At 43.5% G+C, this 15817-nt stretch overlaps 1 protein-coding gene across 4 annotated transcripts in view; it reads left to right on the top strand.

Annotated features, from left to right (window-relative positions):
* LOC146847641 (uncharacterized) overlaps window positions 1-15541 on the top strand; it is a 62135-nt gene extending 46594 nt beyond the window's left edge. For 2 of the 4 annotated variants that reach the window (XM_085651778.1, XM_085651780.1), the window contains exon 4: window positions 14172-15541. In XM_085651778.1, the coding sequence (XP_085507904.1) occupies window positions 14172-14397 (226 nt within the window). In that variant the 3' untranslated portion in view covers window positions 14398-15541. Of the gene's footprint in view, window positions 1-5528; window positions 5698-14171 lie in introns of those variants that run through there. The other 2 variants (XM_085651779.1, XM_085651781.1) reach the window with 1 other exon arrangement.
* Window positions 15542-15817: the final 276 nt, after the last annotated feature.

Below are 15817 nucleotides of genomic sequence, written 5' to 3' on the forward strand. Positions count from 1 at the left end.
CATGGGTGACCTAAACCTACATTTCGACACCCTCTCTGGCCTGACAGTGCGTTCCATCTCTTCTGACCTGGAGGCCTTTCAACTTCCCCAGATGGTTTCCCAGCCTACCCATCTGGGGGGGCATATTTTGGATCCCCTGTTTACCAATCTGTTGGGGATTCAAATTACCTCTGTCTCTCCGGTGGAATGGACAGACCACTTTTTGGTGTCCATCCTCTGCCCGGTCTCGGCCACTCCCTCCATCTCCTCGGCTAGAAGGGTTCAGAAGAGGGCTTGGAAAAAGCTTCGGCTAGAGGACTTTCATCGTCTTCTATTAGAGGAGCCGCTGGGCCCTTTGACGGATGTGGAAAGGGGGTATGACCTCTTCTGTTCATGGATAACTAGGGCCTTGGACTCTCTGATACCCATCGTCTCAACTAAAATCAATTCCAGAGAGTCGAGTCCCTGGTACGATGGCACTCTCCGGGCCCTAAAGGGTGCCTGTAGACGAGCAGAGAGGGCTTGGAGGAAAACCTATGGGGCTGATCTAAAAGCTGCATACGCCAAGTCCGTTAAGCTCTACCATCGAGCTATCTGCCGAGCCCGTGCGGCTTTTTATGCCATCGAATTCCGGAACAGTCCGAATCCGTCAAAAGCTATTTTTAAGGCCGTAAAAGATCTTACAGTGAAGCGGACTACCTCTACGACCGTGAGCTCCCTTTCCCATTGTGAATCCCTTGCATCTTACTTCTTGGGGAAGGTCCAAGCTATATATAGGACATTCCCTAGCATAGGGTTCACTGAGGAAAGTATAAATGGGGTCCATCATCAGACTACACTGCTTGTTTTCCCCCCCCTTACCTTGGATGGTTTTGGCAAACTTGCGTTGCAAGTCAAATCTGGGTCCCCATCCGATCCAGTAAGGCCTGCTCTCTTCCGAGATCAAGCTTTTATGGGGCGTACAGCCGTATGCTCCCTTGTCAACCTCTCCTTGGAAACGGGAACTGTTCCATCTAAGTGGAAACAAGCTGTGGTGTCCCCGATCATTAAAAAGCCCACCCTGGACCCTTCCAAGCCTGAGAGCTATCGCCCCATCTCGTTGTTACCCTGGCCAGCCAAGATCACGGAGGCCCACGTCAACCTGGCCCTGTCTGAACATCTGACTCGGACCAATGCCCTCGACCCCACACAAAACGGATTCCGTGCTGGGCACAGTACGGAAACTGCGTTACTTGTGATGGTGGAACATCTCCGGGCAAGGTTGGATGCTGGTCAAACGGCGGCGCTTATTTTGTTAGATCTTAGCGCCGCCTTTGATACGGTAGACCACAGCATCCTCCTACGTCGGCTCGAGGAGACTGGCATTGGCGGTCAGGTGTTGCAATGGTTCCGCTCCTTTTTAGATGACCGCTCCTTCTGTGTTGCCATCCCTCCCTTCAAGTCCAACTACCAACCACTGGCCATGGGGGTTCCGCAAGGGTCCTCGCTGAGTCCCACGTTGTTTAATCTTTACGTGAGACCGCTGGCGGATGTCGCTAGGCAGTGGGGCCTTACTTTGGTCTCATATGCTGACGACACTCAGCTGGCGGTTACTCTCAGTGGGGATGCGGAGATTGAGGCCCCCAGGTTTCAGTCCGGACTGAAGGCGGTGGCTAGTTGGCTGACAGGCAACTGCCTTCAGCTAAACGCCACTAAAACAGAGGTGATGGTCGTCGGGAAGGGAGTGGAGCTGTGGGGTGACCACTGGTGGCCCTCAGAGTTGGGACCTACTCCGATCCCGGTATCGGAAGTGAAAAATCTGGGGGTATGGCTGGATGCGGGCCTCTCCTTTGTAGGCCATACTAAAAGAACCGCGGCCTGTTGTTTTGGTCTCCTGAGGGGCTTGAGACCTGTTCTCAAGTTCTTTGACGCCCCGACCAGGCAGCTGGTGATCCAGGCTACCATCATCTCCCGCCTGGATTACGCCAGCTCTCTCCTGGCCGGGGCTAACCAGGCTGAACTAACCCGCTTACAACGGGTTCAGAATGCTGCGGCGAGGGCGATCGTTGGCTTGCCCAGATTCTGCTCAGTTACAGGTGTCCTTCGCTCCCTACACTGGCTTCCGGTTAGGAAGCGCATCCTCTTCAAGGTATTGTGCCTTGCTTTTAAAATCTTGCGTGGTACAGGCCCGGAAATCCTGTCGAGTTGTCTGTCTTTCTATGTCCCTGCCCGTAGCCTTCGCTCTCAGGGTCTGGCCCTCGCGGTGGTTCCCAGATTTAGGCTTAGCCGCATGGGAGGCCGCTCGTTTAGGGTAATGGCTGCGTCAGCATGGAACTCCTTGCCTGTTGAAATCCGCGTGCTGGAGGACCTTCTGACCTTTCGGAGGGCTATAAAAACCTTCTTGTTTTAGCTGTCTTTTAGTATCTGTTTTTAGCCTGTGGTTGTGTTACGTGCTACCTTGTCTCTGCGCCAGGACGCTCCTTGGCTGGAGTATCTGTGCGCACAATAAATAGTCGTAACATAACATAACATAACATTATGCAATGACAAACATTTCCTGATAAAAAATATTTTTCAAGAAGAAAATAATAGCATAAACGAATGAGAAATGTTATGATTATGCATCATTTATTGTGACTAGATTCATAATAAAAAATCTAAAATAAAACAGAAAATATAGTGTGATTGTTTATCATCACACACCCCAGTAGCTGTGCATGTTGGTAGTTTCAGGTCTCTGATCCCTGAACCTTTACCCACAGAAAGTCCTGTATTCACATGTCGTCAGAGAGAAGGGACAAGTGTTGTTTCACTTGAGACAATGTTGAGGTTTTGAGCCAATCTAGGGATAACTTCCCAACACTATAAGTTGTTACCACCCTGAGTGTTGTATCTGCGCAGATCGTAGGTCATGTATGCCTTGTTCACTGCGAGTGATCAGCACATTTTCCCCCTCACTGTCTCTCTAAATAAACACACCGCCATGTCTTCATGAAGCCTTGAGCTATCCAACAAGATTAGAACCCATGGAAGTAAATCTCTATGTCAAGTTACCTTATTTGGCAAATGTACCATCAAAAGGTCTTTTGCTGGTAATATCCTGAGGATTAGTGACCCACTAACGGTTCATATCCTACCCAATTTATTCTGCAAGCTTTCAAATCAGAGCTTAAAAAGCACCTCTTGACTAACTTTTATATTTGATCTCGTTTTCTAATGGTGTCTTTGAATTTTTTCCTCCCTTCTGCCTTTTTCTCTTCTCGCTTTCATTTCTGCAGTCTGATTATGTTCCCATCCCAGGATGCGCTTTCCATGACAGATATTGTATGAATGATCAGAATTTAGATTTTCTCAAGCATTCAGAGTTAATACTCTCAATTCTTTTAAAGACAGAGGTGTCAGGGTTTGAAGGCCAGGGCGCCTACGTAGTTGCGCCAGGAAACCCGGCGGAACTACAAGTCCCAGGAACCCCAGGCGAGGGGAGGGGCTAACATCCTTATAGGCACGCACAACGCTCAACACTCTGGAGTTTATTTAGTCAGAGTTTGGGGATGTCAGGAGGTGGCCCCTTTGAGCATCGCCAAGATCCTGAGGAGAACCTGGAATCGTGACAAGAGGTGAGTATTATGCATTACTTTCCTTGGTTTTAACAGCCAAGTTAAATTTAGTATCAACAATACTGCCAAGAACCCGATGGAATTCATCACTACAGAGGACTAAACTGGGTATGCTGTCATGGCATACTAACTGTGCTCTTCTTCTGTTGGTACCTCACAAGCACATACCTCTGCACCTCCTCAGTTTGTACCTCATACGCACCTACATGTGCACGTCTTCAGTTTTTACCTCATACTTACCTTTCTCTGTACCTCCTCTGTTTGTACCTCATAAGTATCTACTTGTGTGCCTCCTCTGTTAATACTTAATACGCACTTACCTCTGCACCTCTTCTGTACCTCATAAGCACTTACCTGTGCACCTCTTCTGTTTGTACCTCATATGCAACTACCTCTGCACCTCCTCTGTTTGTATCTCATAAGCACCTACATGTGCACTTCCTCTGTGCCTCATAAGCCCCTACATGTGCACTTTTTCTGTTTGTACCTCATACGCACCTACATGTGTACTTCTTCTATTTGTACCTCATAACACCTACCTCTGTAAACTGCCCTACTTGTACCGCATACACACCTACCTCTGCACCTCCTCTGTTTGTACTTCATAAGTATCTACCTTTGCGCCTCTCTGTTTATACATCATATTTGCCTACTTGTGCACCTCCTCCATTTGTACCTCCCAGTTGAGCTTCTAAAACTGAAGCTTGTGATCCCCATACTGCCAGCCATGGCCGTTTGACTATCAGGCCGTTACCTGATTTCTGTTCTGTACAAGTTTCGAGCCGCTTCCCATGTTTTGCCTACTAGTGAGACCTATAGAACGAGTATGCTGATATAGGGGTGTTGGGGGTTGATGGAAAGAAAATGAGGCAACCCTGGATATACGAAATGGCAAATAGTAGAAATGCTTAGTTTGCCTGCGGACAACAGAAATCTTCTCCCGCTGTGCCAAAGGCCAATCTGGCCACAAAGTAGCCTCCTCTGCACCAAACGGACATACTAAGTCAAATATCTCTGAAAGAAAGAAAAAAACAACAGTTGTTTAATAGGAAAACATCTGTTGGCTGTGGGGCTATGTCAGGTCAATTATTGATTGTGATGAATTCACTCTATTAAGAGCAAAATGACTGACATTGCTGTTGTTTGTGTGCCTTGTCTACGCACATAATGTAAAGGTTGATTTTACAATGAACCCCCCCTTCTGTTTTTACAAAAAAAGCCAGGAAGGAGAGGCAGCTTAAAGTTCAACAGGATCCTAACTTCATCTGTTTTAGGGAGAACTAAGAAATCTCTTGTTTGTGAAGTGTTAGGGCCAGAACTAGGCTGTGTAATCTGCACTAGGTTCAGGGAGCTGGGCAGTTATTATGGCGATAGAAAATCCACATCAACTCACGATAAAGCTCCAATCTTCCAGGTTTGAAGAAACAAGAAACGCTTGAACCAACCCCAGGTGGCTGGGAAAGTGCCAAAGATAACTTAACGAACAACCAGGTAAAGAATTGGCACTTCAGCTGATCCAATGTGAACAGGAAAGGATTGTGAAGAGGAGTGTATGAAGTTACCTTTGTTATATACTTCCTGACGAGTTACCTTTTTTATTCACTTCCGGAAACTGAAGTAACAGCAGCACGTCCTGATCCATCTCTGTTTCGACAATATGTTTATACTTGAATGAAATCTTGTCCATGTGCATCTTGCTAAAGCTGTACCTGTAGCATGTGAGTGCTCTGTGGCAAAGTTACTCTGTGAACACAGGTAAAGCACCACCTTTTCTGAAGTAAGGAAGTTATGTTCACAACAGACTTTTAGTTAAAACGTTGTGTATAGTGAAATATCCCTTGCTAAGTTTCAAAGATTGCAAAGAAGAGATGTCTTTTACAAGCAATGTAATATTGTCTATTCACATTCCAAACATTTTGATTTAGCGATTTTCAATCTCTCTACATCCAACAGGAAGCAAGCCTTGAATGCACAACATCAGTGCAGTCAGCGACACAGGAACCTGAACATAAACTTACAGATCCCGGAAGAAGCAGTCAAGAGCATTTCAGTGGATGTACGCGTGTAAGCTGTGCACTTCCACACCACAAGACTAAGAAATGACCCATAGAAAATTAAGGCAACAACAAAAACAAACCACCTCCTGTATAAACAGGAGTCCCATACCAGCACTGATCATGAGATCCGTATAATGATGTGGGTGGGTTCAGCAGTGCATTGCTTCCTAAAATAATAACAGACCACCATTCAGTGCTCTAGACGTATTGTAAAACCTTTCTGGCCAAACCACAGCAACCAGAGAAAGGCACAACGGAGTGGAGCCAGTCAACTGAAGGGTAAAGGAAAAGGAGTTTTGCTATCTAAAATACAGAGTACTGTCCCTGTTTGCATCAACCAGGAGGAGGAAGGATCTTCACTCACAAGCGTGCAAAAACGTTACACTAGCTAAAGACACAATCACCTCAAAAAAGCCTTACACTTATTATGAGGGTGATTAGTATTTAGTGAACAGTAGTTTATTGTTAAATCAGAAATCGATGGTACAAAATACCACACACATGCAGGGAGTGTGAGAATAACACAAGTGCTTTATCAGCCATGTTGACCCTTCAGAAAATACAGTCATGGGATGTAGAAAAATATATACCTGACCGAGAGACACTAACCAAGAGAGAAACCTCATACACACGCAGTGAGAGCTTTAGTTTGTCATCAGAACTAAAGCACCATCAGCAAACACACACTGGTAAAAATAAATTCAAATGCACTGAATGTGTGAAGAGCTTCATTCAGTTATCAACACTACAAAGACATCAGCAAACACATACAGGGGAACAAATATTCAGGTGCAGTGGATGCGTAAAGAGCTTTAGTTGGTTATCAGAGCTACAAGAACATCAGCGAATGCACACAGGGGAAAAAACTTTTGGGTGCAGTGAGTGTGTAATGAGCTTTAGTGATTTATCAACCCTTAAAAGACATCAGAGAACGCACTCAGGGGAAAAACCATATGGGTTCAGTAAATGTGGAAGTAGCTTTATTCATTTATCAAACCTACAAACACGTCAGCGAAGGCACACTGGAGCAAAGCCAGTCAAGTGTAGTGAATGTGTGAAAAGCTTTAGTCGGTTCTCACACCTAGAAGAACATCAGCGAACGCACACAGGGGAAAAACCATTTGAGTGCAGTGAGTGTGTGAATAGCTTTAGTGCTTTATCTTCCCTAAAAAGACATCTGCGAACACACACAGGGGAAAAACCATTCAGGTGCAGTGAATGTGGTAAAAGCTTTAGTCGGACATCACATCTACAAATCCATCAGCGAACCCACACAGGGGAAAAGCCATTCATGTGCATTGAATGTGGAAGTAGCTTTTGTAATTTAGCAAACCTACGAAAACATCAGCGAACACACAGTGGGGAAAGGCCATTCAAGTGCAGTGAATGTGTGAAAAGCTTTCATCGCATATCACACCTACAGAGACATCAGCAAACACACACAGGGGAAAAGCCTTTCAACTGCAGTGAATGTATGAAGAGCTTTAGTGATTTATTACCCCTAAAAAGGCATCAGCAAATACACACTGGAAAAAAAATACAGGTGCAGTGACTGTGTGAAAAGCTTTAGGCAGTTATCACACCTACAAGGACATCAATGAATGCACACGTGAAAAACTATTTGGGTGCAGTGATTTATCACACCAACAAAGACGTCAGCGGACACACAAAGGAGAAAGACTATTTGGGTTCAGTGAATGTGGAAGTAGCTTTAGCCCTTTATCAAACCTGCAAACACATCAGCGAACGCACACAGGGGCAAAGCCAGTCAATTGCAGTGAATGTGTGTAGCCCTTTAGTCAGTTCTCACATCTACAAAAACAACAGCAAACGCACACAGGGGAAAAAACATTTAAGTGCACTGAGTGTGTGAAGAGCTTTAGTGTTTTATCATCCCTAAAAAGACATCATCAAACACACACAGGGGAAAAACCATTCAGGTGCAGTGAATGTTGGAAGAGCTTTAGTGATTCATCTTCCCTAAAAAAGACATCAACGAATACACAGGTGAAAATACAAATGCAGTGAATGTGTGAAGACGTTTTGTTGGTTATCAAAAATAAAAAGTAATCAGCAGACACACGGGGGGGGGGGGAAACAATTCAGGTACAGTGAATGTGTGAAGACCTTTAGGCTGTTAGAACACCTACAAAGACATCAACACGAGAAAAACCATTTGGGTACAGTGAGTGTGTGAAGAGCTTTTGTGATTTATCACACCTATAGAGGCATCAGTGGACACAGATGGGAAAAACCAAGTGCAGTGCAATATGTGAAGAGCTGTTGTTGGTCATAAGAATTAGAAAGTCATCAGCAAACACATGGGGAAAAAAACATTCAGGTGCAGTGAATGTGTGAAGAACTGGAGTTGGTTATCACACCTACACAAACAGCGGAAACTGCACGGGAAAAACCATTCAGTTGCAGTGAATGTGTGTAGAGCTTTAGCCAGTTATCACACCTACAAATCCATCACCGAAGAACCCATACGGGGGAAAAGCCATTCAAGTACAATGAATGTGAAAAAAGCTTTAGTTGTTTAGCAACCCTTCAAACACACACAGGGGAAAAGCCAGTCAATTGAAGTGAATGCAAAGTAGCTTTAGTCACTCAGGAAACCTAAAAATCTATCAGCTAACACACACAAAGGAAAAACCATCAAGCACAGTGAATGTGCTAAGACCTTTAGTTGGTTAGCACAACTACAAGGATATCAGCGAACGCACACAGGTGAAACATTTTATTTACTTGTTCCTCAACACTAATGAAACATCAAAGAACACACACAGGAAAAAAAACATTCAAATGTAGCGAATGTGTGAAGAGTTGGAGTTAATTATCAGGCCTACAAAGATGTCCGTGAACACACAGAGACAAAAAAAAACATATCATTGCAGTGAATGTGGGAGTAATTTTATTGACTCTTCCACATTAAGGACTCGTCGGTGTACACACACAAAGAAAAATTATCCAAGTGCAGTGACTGAGTGAAGAGCTTTAGTCAATTATCAAACTACAAAAACATCACTGAACAAACATAGAAATAATTTATAGAGATGCAGCAAATTTGGCAAGAATTTAACCGCATCAATAATAATACTGACCCATCTGTGGACATACGCATAAGGAAAAAGTTGCAGTTTTATTGTGTGAAGGAGGAATAACAGAAAATAATTAAATTACAAATATATGGAGCATTTAAATACCAGACGATAAAAAGCAGATGATAAAAGACCAGAAGGAAGAAAAGCAGAGATATTTGTAGGATTAAAGAAGTTCCTGTACGAAATTAGATTATTAGTTAGTCCTTGTCAGGGTGAACCACAAAAGTCACTAAATAAACCTGAGGTTAAATGTGGGGATCTGATTGCACTAGCCTGGGCCAAAGTCACCACTTCAAGCTGACGGCGATGAAGCGCGGGCCGGATCAAGGACCAGGTTCATCCCGCTGGAAGTTTTAGCTTGTGACTTTAGTGTGAAGATGGTGTGGCTCCGCACGGCTGTGCGTCATCCTGTGAATGCTGAGTTGGACCCAGAGAAGCCACCACGCCTGAGCTGTGCGTTACTGTGATGCGAGACTGTGCCGGGACTGGTGAATCACCAATGGGGGTGGAGGGGTGTTCTTGCACGTGAGGCTCTGCATCTAGTCTGGTGGAACCGAAGATCGGGAGATGCAATGCAAGTTTCGGCAACTGGTAAATCTGCTGACCATGAGCTGGCTGTATTTGGTGAAATCTTCAGTTGAGCATTGAGGAGTACTCTCTAGGCTCGATTCACAAAGGGCCTCTGCACTCTTGGCAGAGGCCCCACACTCATGGCAGGACCTTCATACTACAGTTACCCATTATGAAGGTCCTGCCACGACTGCGGGGCACTCCCAACATGAGTACGTGCCCCCCCCGCCACAAGTGCTGGGCCTATGCCACAAGTGCGAATGCCCTTTGTGAATCGCCCCCCCCCCCCCCCGACTCCAGGCAAGAGTCCAGGACCTGGAGGACAACACTTGGTGTCAGGAATCAGTCCAACAGAGGCCAGAATAGTTTAAACTAGGACTAGCGAAGGTATTGTTTCTTTTCTACTGTTGATACTTGATCCTTCCCCATGAGTCTGAACAGCCTAGACCTCTCTGCTGCATTTTACACCCCCACCATACCCTCATCAACAGACTGTACAACGTCGACATTTCGCAAAATGCCCTCAAGTGGATCACATCTTTCCTTTCAGGATGCACACAGAGCATCCGACCACCTCCCTTCAGTTCCGCACCCAAAAACATTAGTTGCGACGTACACAAAGGCGGAATGCTGCACCCGTAAGCAAATTGATTAAGAAGTCTTTTGGTCCATTAAAATTCCATGTTCTATTCAAATCCAATATCCAAAGGTCTAAAAACATCCAGCCAATGCGTTTCGTTCAAGTTTTCTTGAACTTCATCAGGGCTGTAAACAATATATACAAAGACTCAAAAGCAGTATTAGACACATACAAATATATACATATAATGCACAAAACACACATATAAAAACATAAAGACAAACAAACAGTACTTAAAACACAATAAAACAAATAATAACAATGTTTCTCAAAACACTATGATCTATCACTAACAAATACTTAATCATTTTGGTACAAAAAAGAAAAGAAATGCATAGGTTTTAACACCCTATAAATACCATACGTATTGGGGGGGGCCTACAGGGAAAACCACCACATATTCCAACACCACATAGTCAATTTCATCAGTTAATAAGCTGGTAGCTGATTGGGGACTTCATTTTCCCTCTTCTCAAAATTATATGTTACTGGGTATATTACTAGTAACTGATTTAGACTACTCACACAAGACAAACACAGATTGATTTCATAATTATTTTAAAGAACATATATTAGGAGGCAACCTAAGTTGGAGCACAGGTATCAAGCATTAATGTTTAGTTGTTATGCGTGGAGCAAAACTAATACACGCGTTGTGTGTATCCCTTCTTAATACTTATTGTGTGACTTAATGCCATCAAGTAGAGCAACATCTCAAAATTGTAAAAATTGTTTTATAACCATAAGCAACTGTTGTACCATTGTCTAAATAATCGCTTTCTATTTACCACAATGTTTAAATAACAAACATACCTTATTTTTATAAAGGCAGGGGGAGGCAGAGGTGCCTCCCCCTGGACGGATCATGTTGTCTTCTGGGGGAGGTCCATAGATGATATAATATGCCTCTGGACGGGCTCGTCTGAGGCCTTTCAAGAATACTTTCTATATTTGAACGACAATCCTTATAATGTAAAATTGGCTAGGAGGTCTTCATCAGGGTGAATGTATTTCTCTACGGAGGACTCTCGATATCAATAAAGTGGTAAATAAGTATCAGAATCCGTAGCTTCTTCGAGTGGAGCAGGGTCTTTTGGGCTTTTATTCAATGAATGAGAATTCATGTCATCTCGTCCTGACTTAGGGACCAAATTAATTGTAGCTGCCCGCTTGCATCAACACGGAGAAAAGAGCGTCACGTGTCTCAAATTGGATTCCTCCGGCTCAGGTACAGACGGGGGACGGTTGCCATCCCTAAAAGACATCTGCGAACACACACGGGAAAAACCATTCAGGCGCAGTGAATGTGAGAAGAGCTTTAGTTGGCCATCACAGCTACAAATCCATCAGCGAAACCACACAGGGTAAAAGCCATTCAAGTGCAGTGAATGTGGAAGTAGCTCTAGTAATTTAGCAAAGCAACAAAAACATCAGCGAACAGCCAGTGGGGAAAGGCCATTCAAGTGCAGTGAATGTGTGAAGAGCTTTCGTCGCATATCACACCTACAAAGACATCAGCAAACACACACGGGGGAAAAGCCATTCAGGTGCAGTAAATGTATGAAGAGCTTTAGTGATATATTACCCCAAAAACAGCATCAGCAAACACACACTGGAAAAAAAATTCAGGTGCTGTGAATCTGTGAAGAGCTTTAGGCAGTTATCACACCTACAAGGACATCAATGAATGCACACGTGAAAACCATTTGGGTGCAGTGATTTATCACACCAACAGAGGACTGGTTACTATTAGACCATGGATGCAATGGGACAGGTATCCATGGTAGATTCTATCCAAATAATACATTTTGTTTAAACTTTGGGTTACATTACCTGAAACTCTTCTTCCAGGAATTGGACTAGGGAAACATTTATCCCCATATTGAATTAATAATTATCATGATGGACCATTACTATGTGAAGTGAAAAACATAAGAATAAGATGATGGATCAAATACAAAGCTAAACTGGTATTCTACAACATATTTTGCCTTTATTGAAAAAATCCAATCTAGATCCCAGCAATACTAGTAATTATAGACCCATCGCCAGGATTCCTTTTCTAGCCAAGGTATTGGAAAAGATTCTTAACTCACAACTGTCTGCATTTGTTTCCTCAGCAGACCTGCTGGATTCCTCACAACATGGTTTCCGTCAGGGACATAGCACTGAGACTGCCCTGTTAAAAGCAGTAGAGATGCTCCTGGCAATACTGGATACTGGTGCTAAGGCCGCCTTGATCCTTTTAGATTTATCTGCAGCGTTTGACACCGTGAATCATGACATTCTAATCGGAAGTCTCCAAGAAGCAGGTGTCAAGAATACTTCTCTTTACTTGATCAAATCTTATCTGAACAACAGGTGTCAATATGTTCAGATTGGCAACTCCTACTCTGAGCAGCTTTCGCTTCCTTGTGGAGTGCCGCAGGGCTCAGCATTGAGCCCTACATTGTTCAATCTATATGTCGACCCCCTAGCGGACATTATCAGGCAGTTTGGCTTTTCTTCAGTCTCCTACGCGGACGACACTCAAATAGTGGTGTCCATCACAAACAACGCAGAGGAAACCGCAGAATGTTTTAGTCAATGTATGTCCCAAATCAACCAGTGGATGACCGCAAACTGCCTAAAGCTCAATGTGAGTAAAACAGAAGTGCTCCTGTTAGGATCTGACACCTCCTTCTGGACGCAGAACTGGTGGCCTTCAAATATGGGATCGCTCCCGGTCCCAGTCTGTAAGGTGAGGCACCTGGGCTTCATCCTCGACGATAGACTCACATTTCAACATCAGGTCAGCAAGGTCTCCTCCTCGGTCTTCTGATACTAAAAGCAATTAGAAAAGTGCGTACTTTTATTCCCTGCGAAGCAGTAAAAACCCTTGTAACAGCATTAGCCCTGGCCAGACTTGATTATTGTAATGCTTTGTATATTGGCCTTCAGAAGCAATACATGATCAAACTCTAACGGGCACAAAATGCAGCTGCCAGATTGCTGCTGGACATTGCCAAATTCCAGCCTATTGCCCATGGCTTAAAGACACTTCACTGGCTTACCATGACAAAAAGGACAGAATTCAAATCCCTTTGTCTAGTTTACAAGGCTCTGCAGGAAACTGGACCAATGTTTCTGAGACAACACTTTTCTTGGCACCAGCCTGCTAGAAACCTTCCTTCATCTCACAGCAAACTTCTTCAGACACCCAAATATAAGAAAGCACGTTGGGGAGGAAAAAGCTTAATTTTGGGTACAGTGAAACAGTGGAATTTACTCCCAATAGAGATCAAGAACAGCCCGACATTACTCACTTTCAGGAAATTACTAAAAACCTGGTTATTTGCTAGCTAAATTCCACTTTCATTATCCAGATGCAGGTTGACTACCCGCTGAGTGCCTAGACGCCCCCGGGCAATCATGCGCTATATAAATCTTACAAGGAAATCAAATCTAATCAAAATATAAAAATAAGATATGTTTGTTATAAAAACATTGTGGTAACTCGAAAGCCATTATTTAGGCAATGGTACAACAGTTGCTTATGTTTATAAAACAATTTTTATAATTTTGAGATTTTGCCCTACTTGATGACATTAAGTGACACAATGAGTGTTAAGAGGAGATACACACAACAGGTGTATTATTTTTGATCCACGCATAACAACTAAGCATTAATGTGAGAAACATGATATGCTTGATATCCGTGCTCCAACTTAGGTTGCTGTTGTGATTTCATGTATTGCTGATGTACTTTTCATACAAGTGCCCCGTTCCTTCTTCAAAAGTTACCTCCTGATATATGTTCTTTAAAATAATTATGAAATCAATCTATGTTTGTCTGTGGGATTAGTCTAAATCAGTTACTAGTAATATACCCAGTAGCATATAATTTTGATAGGAGGGAAAATGAAGTCTCCAATTAACTATCAGCTTATTAACTGACGAAATAAATTTTTGCATCTGTGGTGCTTTTCGCTGTAGACCCTCCAATACGTATGATATTTATAGGATGTTAAAACCTATGCATTTCTTTTCTTTTTTGTACCAAAATGATTAAGACGTTTTTGTTAGTGATAGATCATGGTGTTTTGAGAAACATTGTTATTGATTGATTGTGTTTTAAGTATTGTTTATATCTGAATGTTTTTATACATGTGTTTTTGTGCATTATTATGTTTATATTTGTATGTGTGCCATACCGATTTTGAGTCTTTGTATATATTGTTTACAGCCCTGAAGAAGTTCAAGAAAACTTGAACAAAACGCGTTGTCTGGATGTTTTTAGACCTTTGAATATGGATAAAACATGGAATTTTAATGGACCAAAAGACTTGCTTATCAATTTGTTAACGGCTTCACCATTCCACCTTTTGTCTTGTCAAGATTTCTTCTGCTCAGCAGTGATACCACACAACGGATGGGATTGGAAGAGAAGTGCATTTTGTTGTACTGTTTGAACTATATGTGAGGTGCTTTTAAGGGGTCCGCTGTTGACTCTTTTTCTCTCATCAGTTGCGACGTACCCCAAGGATCATATATCAGCCCCACCCTGTTCAACATCTGTATGAACCTCCTCACAGACGTCCTCGGAGCCCACGGACTCAACATAATATCCTACGCTGACGACACTCAACTAATCCTCTAGCTCACCGAGGATCCCTCCTACACCAAAACCAACTTCTGCAATGCCATGTGTGACATAGCCAAATGCATGAGACAGCTGCCTCAAACTCAATTCCAACAAAACAGAAGTACTGATCTTCGGGAAGAACAGCCCCACATAGGACCACAGTTGGTGGCCCGCAGAAATAGGACCGACACCCACAACGACAGACCATGCACGCAACCTTGGCATCCTCTTCGAGGGCCAACTGACCATGAAACCACAAGTTAAAGCAGTTTCCTCCTCCTGATTCCACACCCTTCGCAAGCTTCGGAGAATCTTCAAATGTATCCCAATTAACACCAGAAAGACTGTCATGCAGGCCCTCGTCACCAGTCTCCTCGACTATGGCAATGCCCTTTATGCCAGAATTTCCACCCAGAGCCTCAAAAGAACACCACAGCCAGACTCATCCTGGACCTCCCCAAACAAACCTGTATCACCCCTCACCTCAGAAACCTCCACTAGCTTCCCATCCAGAAGAGAAGCCAGTTCAAGATCCTCACACATGCATGCAAATCCCTCCACGATCAAGGACCATCCTCCATCAACTGAACTTCCACCTGCCCGTAAGACACCTGTGCTCCTCCTCCCCCTTCGCCCTTGCACACACCCCACATCCATCACAGCCGCAGCTGGGATTGCTCCTATTGAATTGCTGTCAAGACCTGGAACGGCCTGCTCCTCTACCTCCAAACAGCTCCTTCCCTGGCGTACTTCAGGAAGAAACTCAAGACCTAGCTTTTCGATGGAGACACGGCTCCCTCAGTGCTCAGATACCCCTAGGGGTGACAGTGCTGTGCTATATAAATGCTGATTGGTTTGATTTGATTTGATTTGATCAAATTCCATCTGCTATTAAAACTGAGTAAAAGTAGCAGTTTCAAAATAGTATGTTAAAATCTAACTTTGATATTAAAGAGGATTTTAAATTACAATTCAAATGAGTGGAAGAAGTATTTCTCTAGCGCTTCGCAATATGAAGTTAGCATTTATTAAATATGATAAGGTAACCCACTGTTAATCTAGGAAAACGCCTTTGGGGGGGTTTTCACTGCCACGTCATGGAAACATAAGTACACGCCCTACTTTTTAAATACCATACTTCCTGCTCTATGAAACTTTAGGGTCTACCTTAGGGGTGACTTATAAGTATTGATAAGGAAGATTTAAGTCTGGCAAAAGGTTTATTTGCCAGGTGAAATGTCAGTGTA

This window comes from Triturus cristatus, chromosome 4_1 (assembly GCF_964204655.1).
Source record: "Triturus cristatus chromosome 4_1, aTriCri1.1, whole genome shotgun sequence".
NCBI classification, from domain to species: Eukaryota; Metazoa; Chordata; class Amphibia; order Caudata; family Salamandridae; genus Triturus; species Triturus cristatus.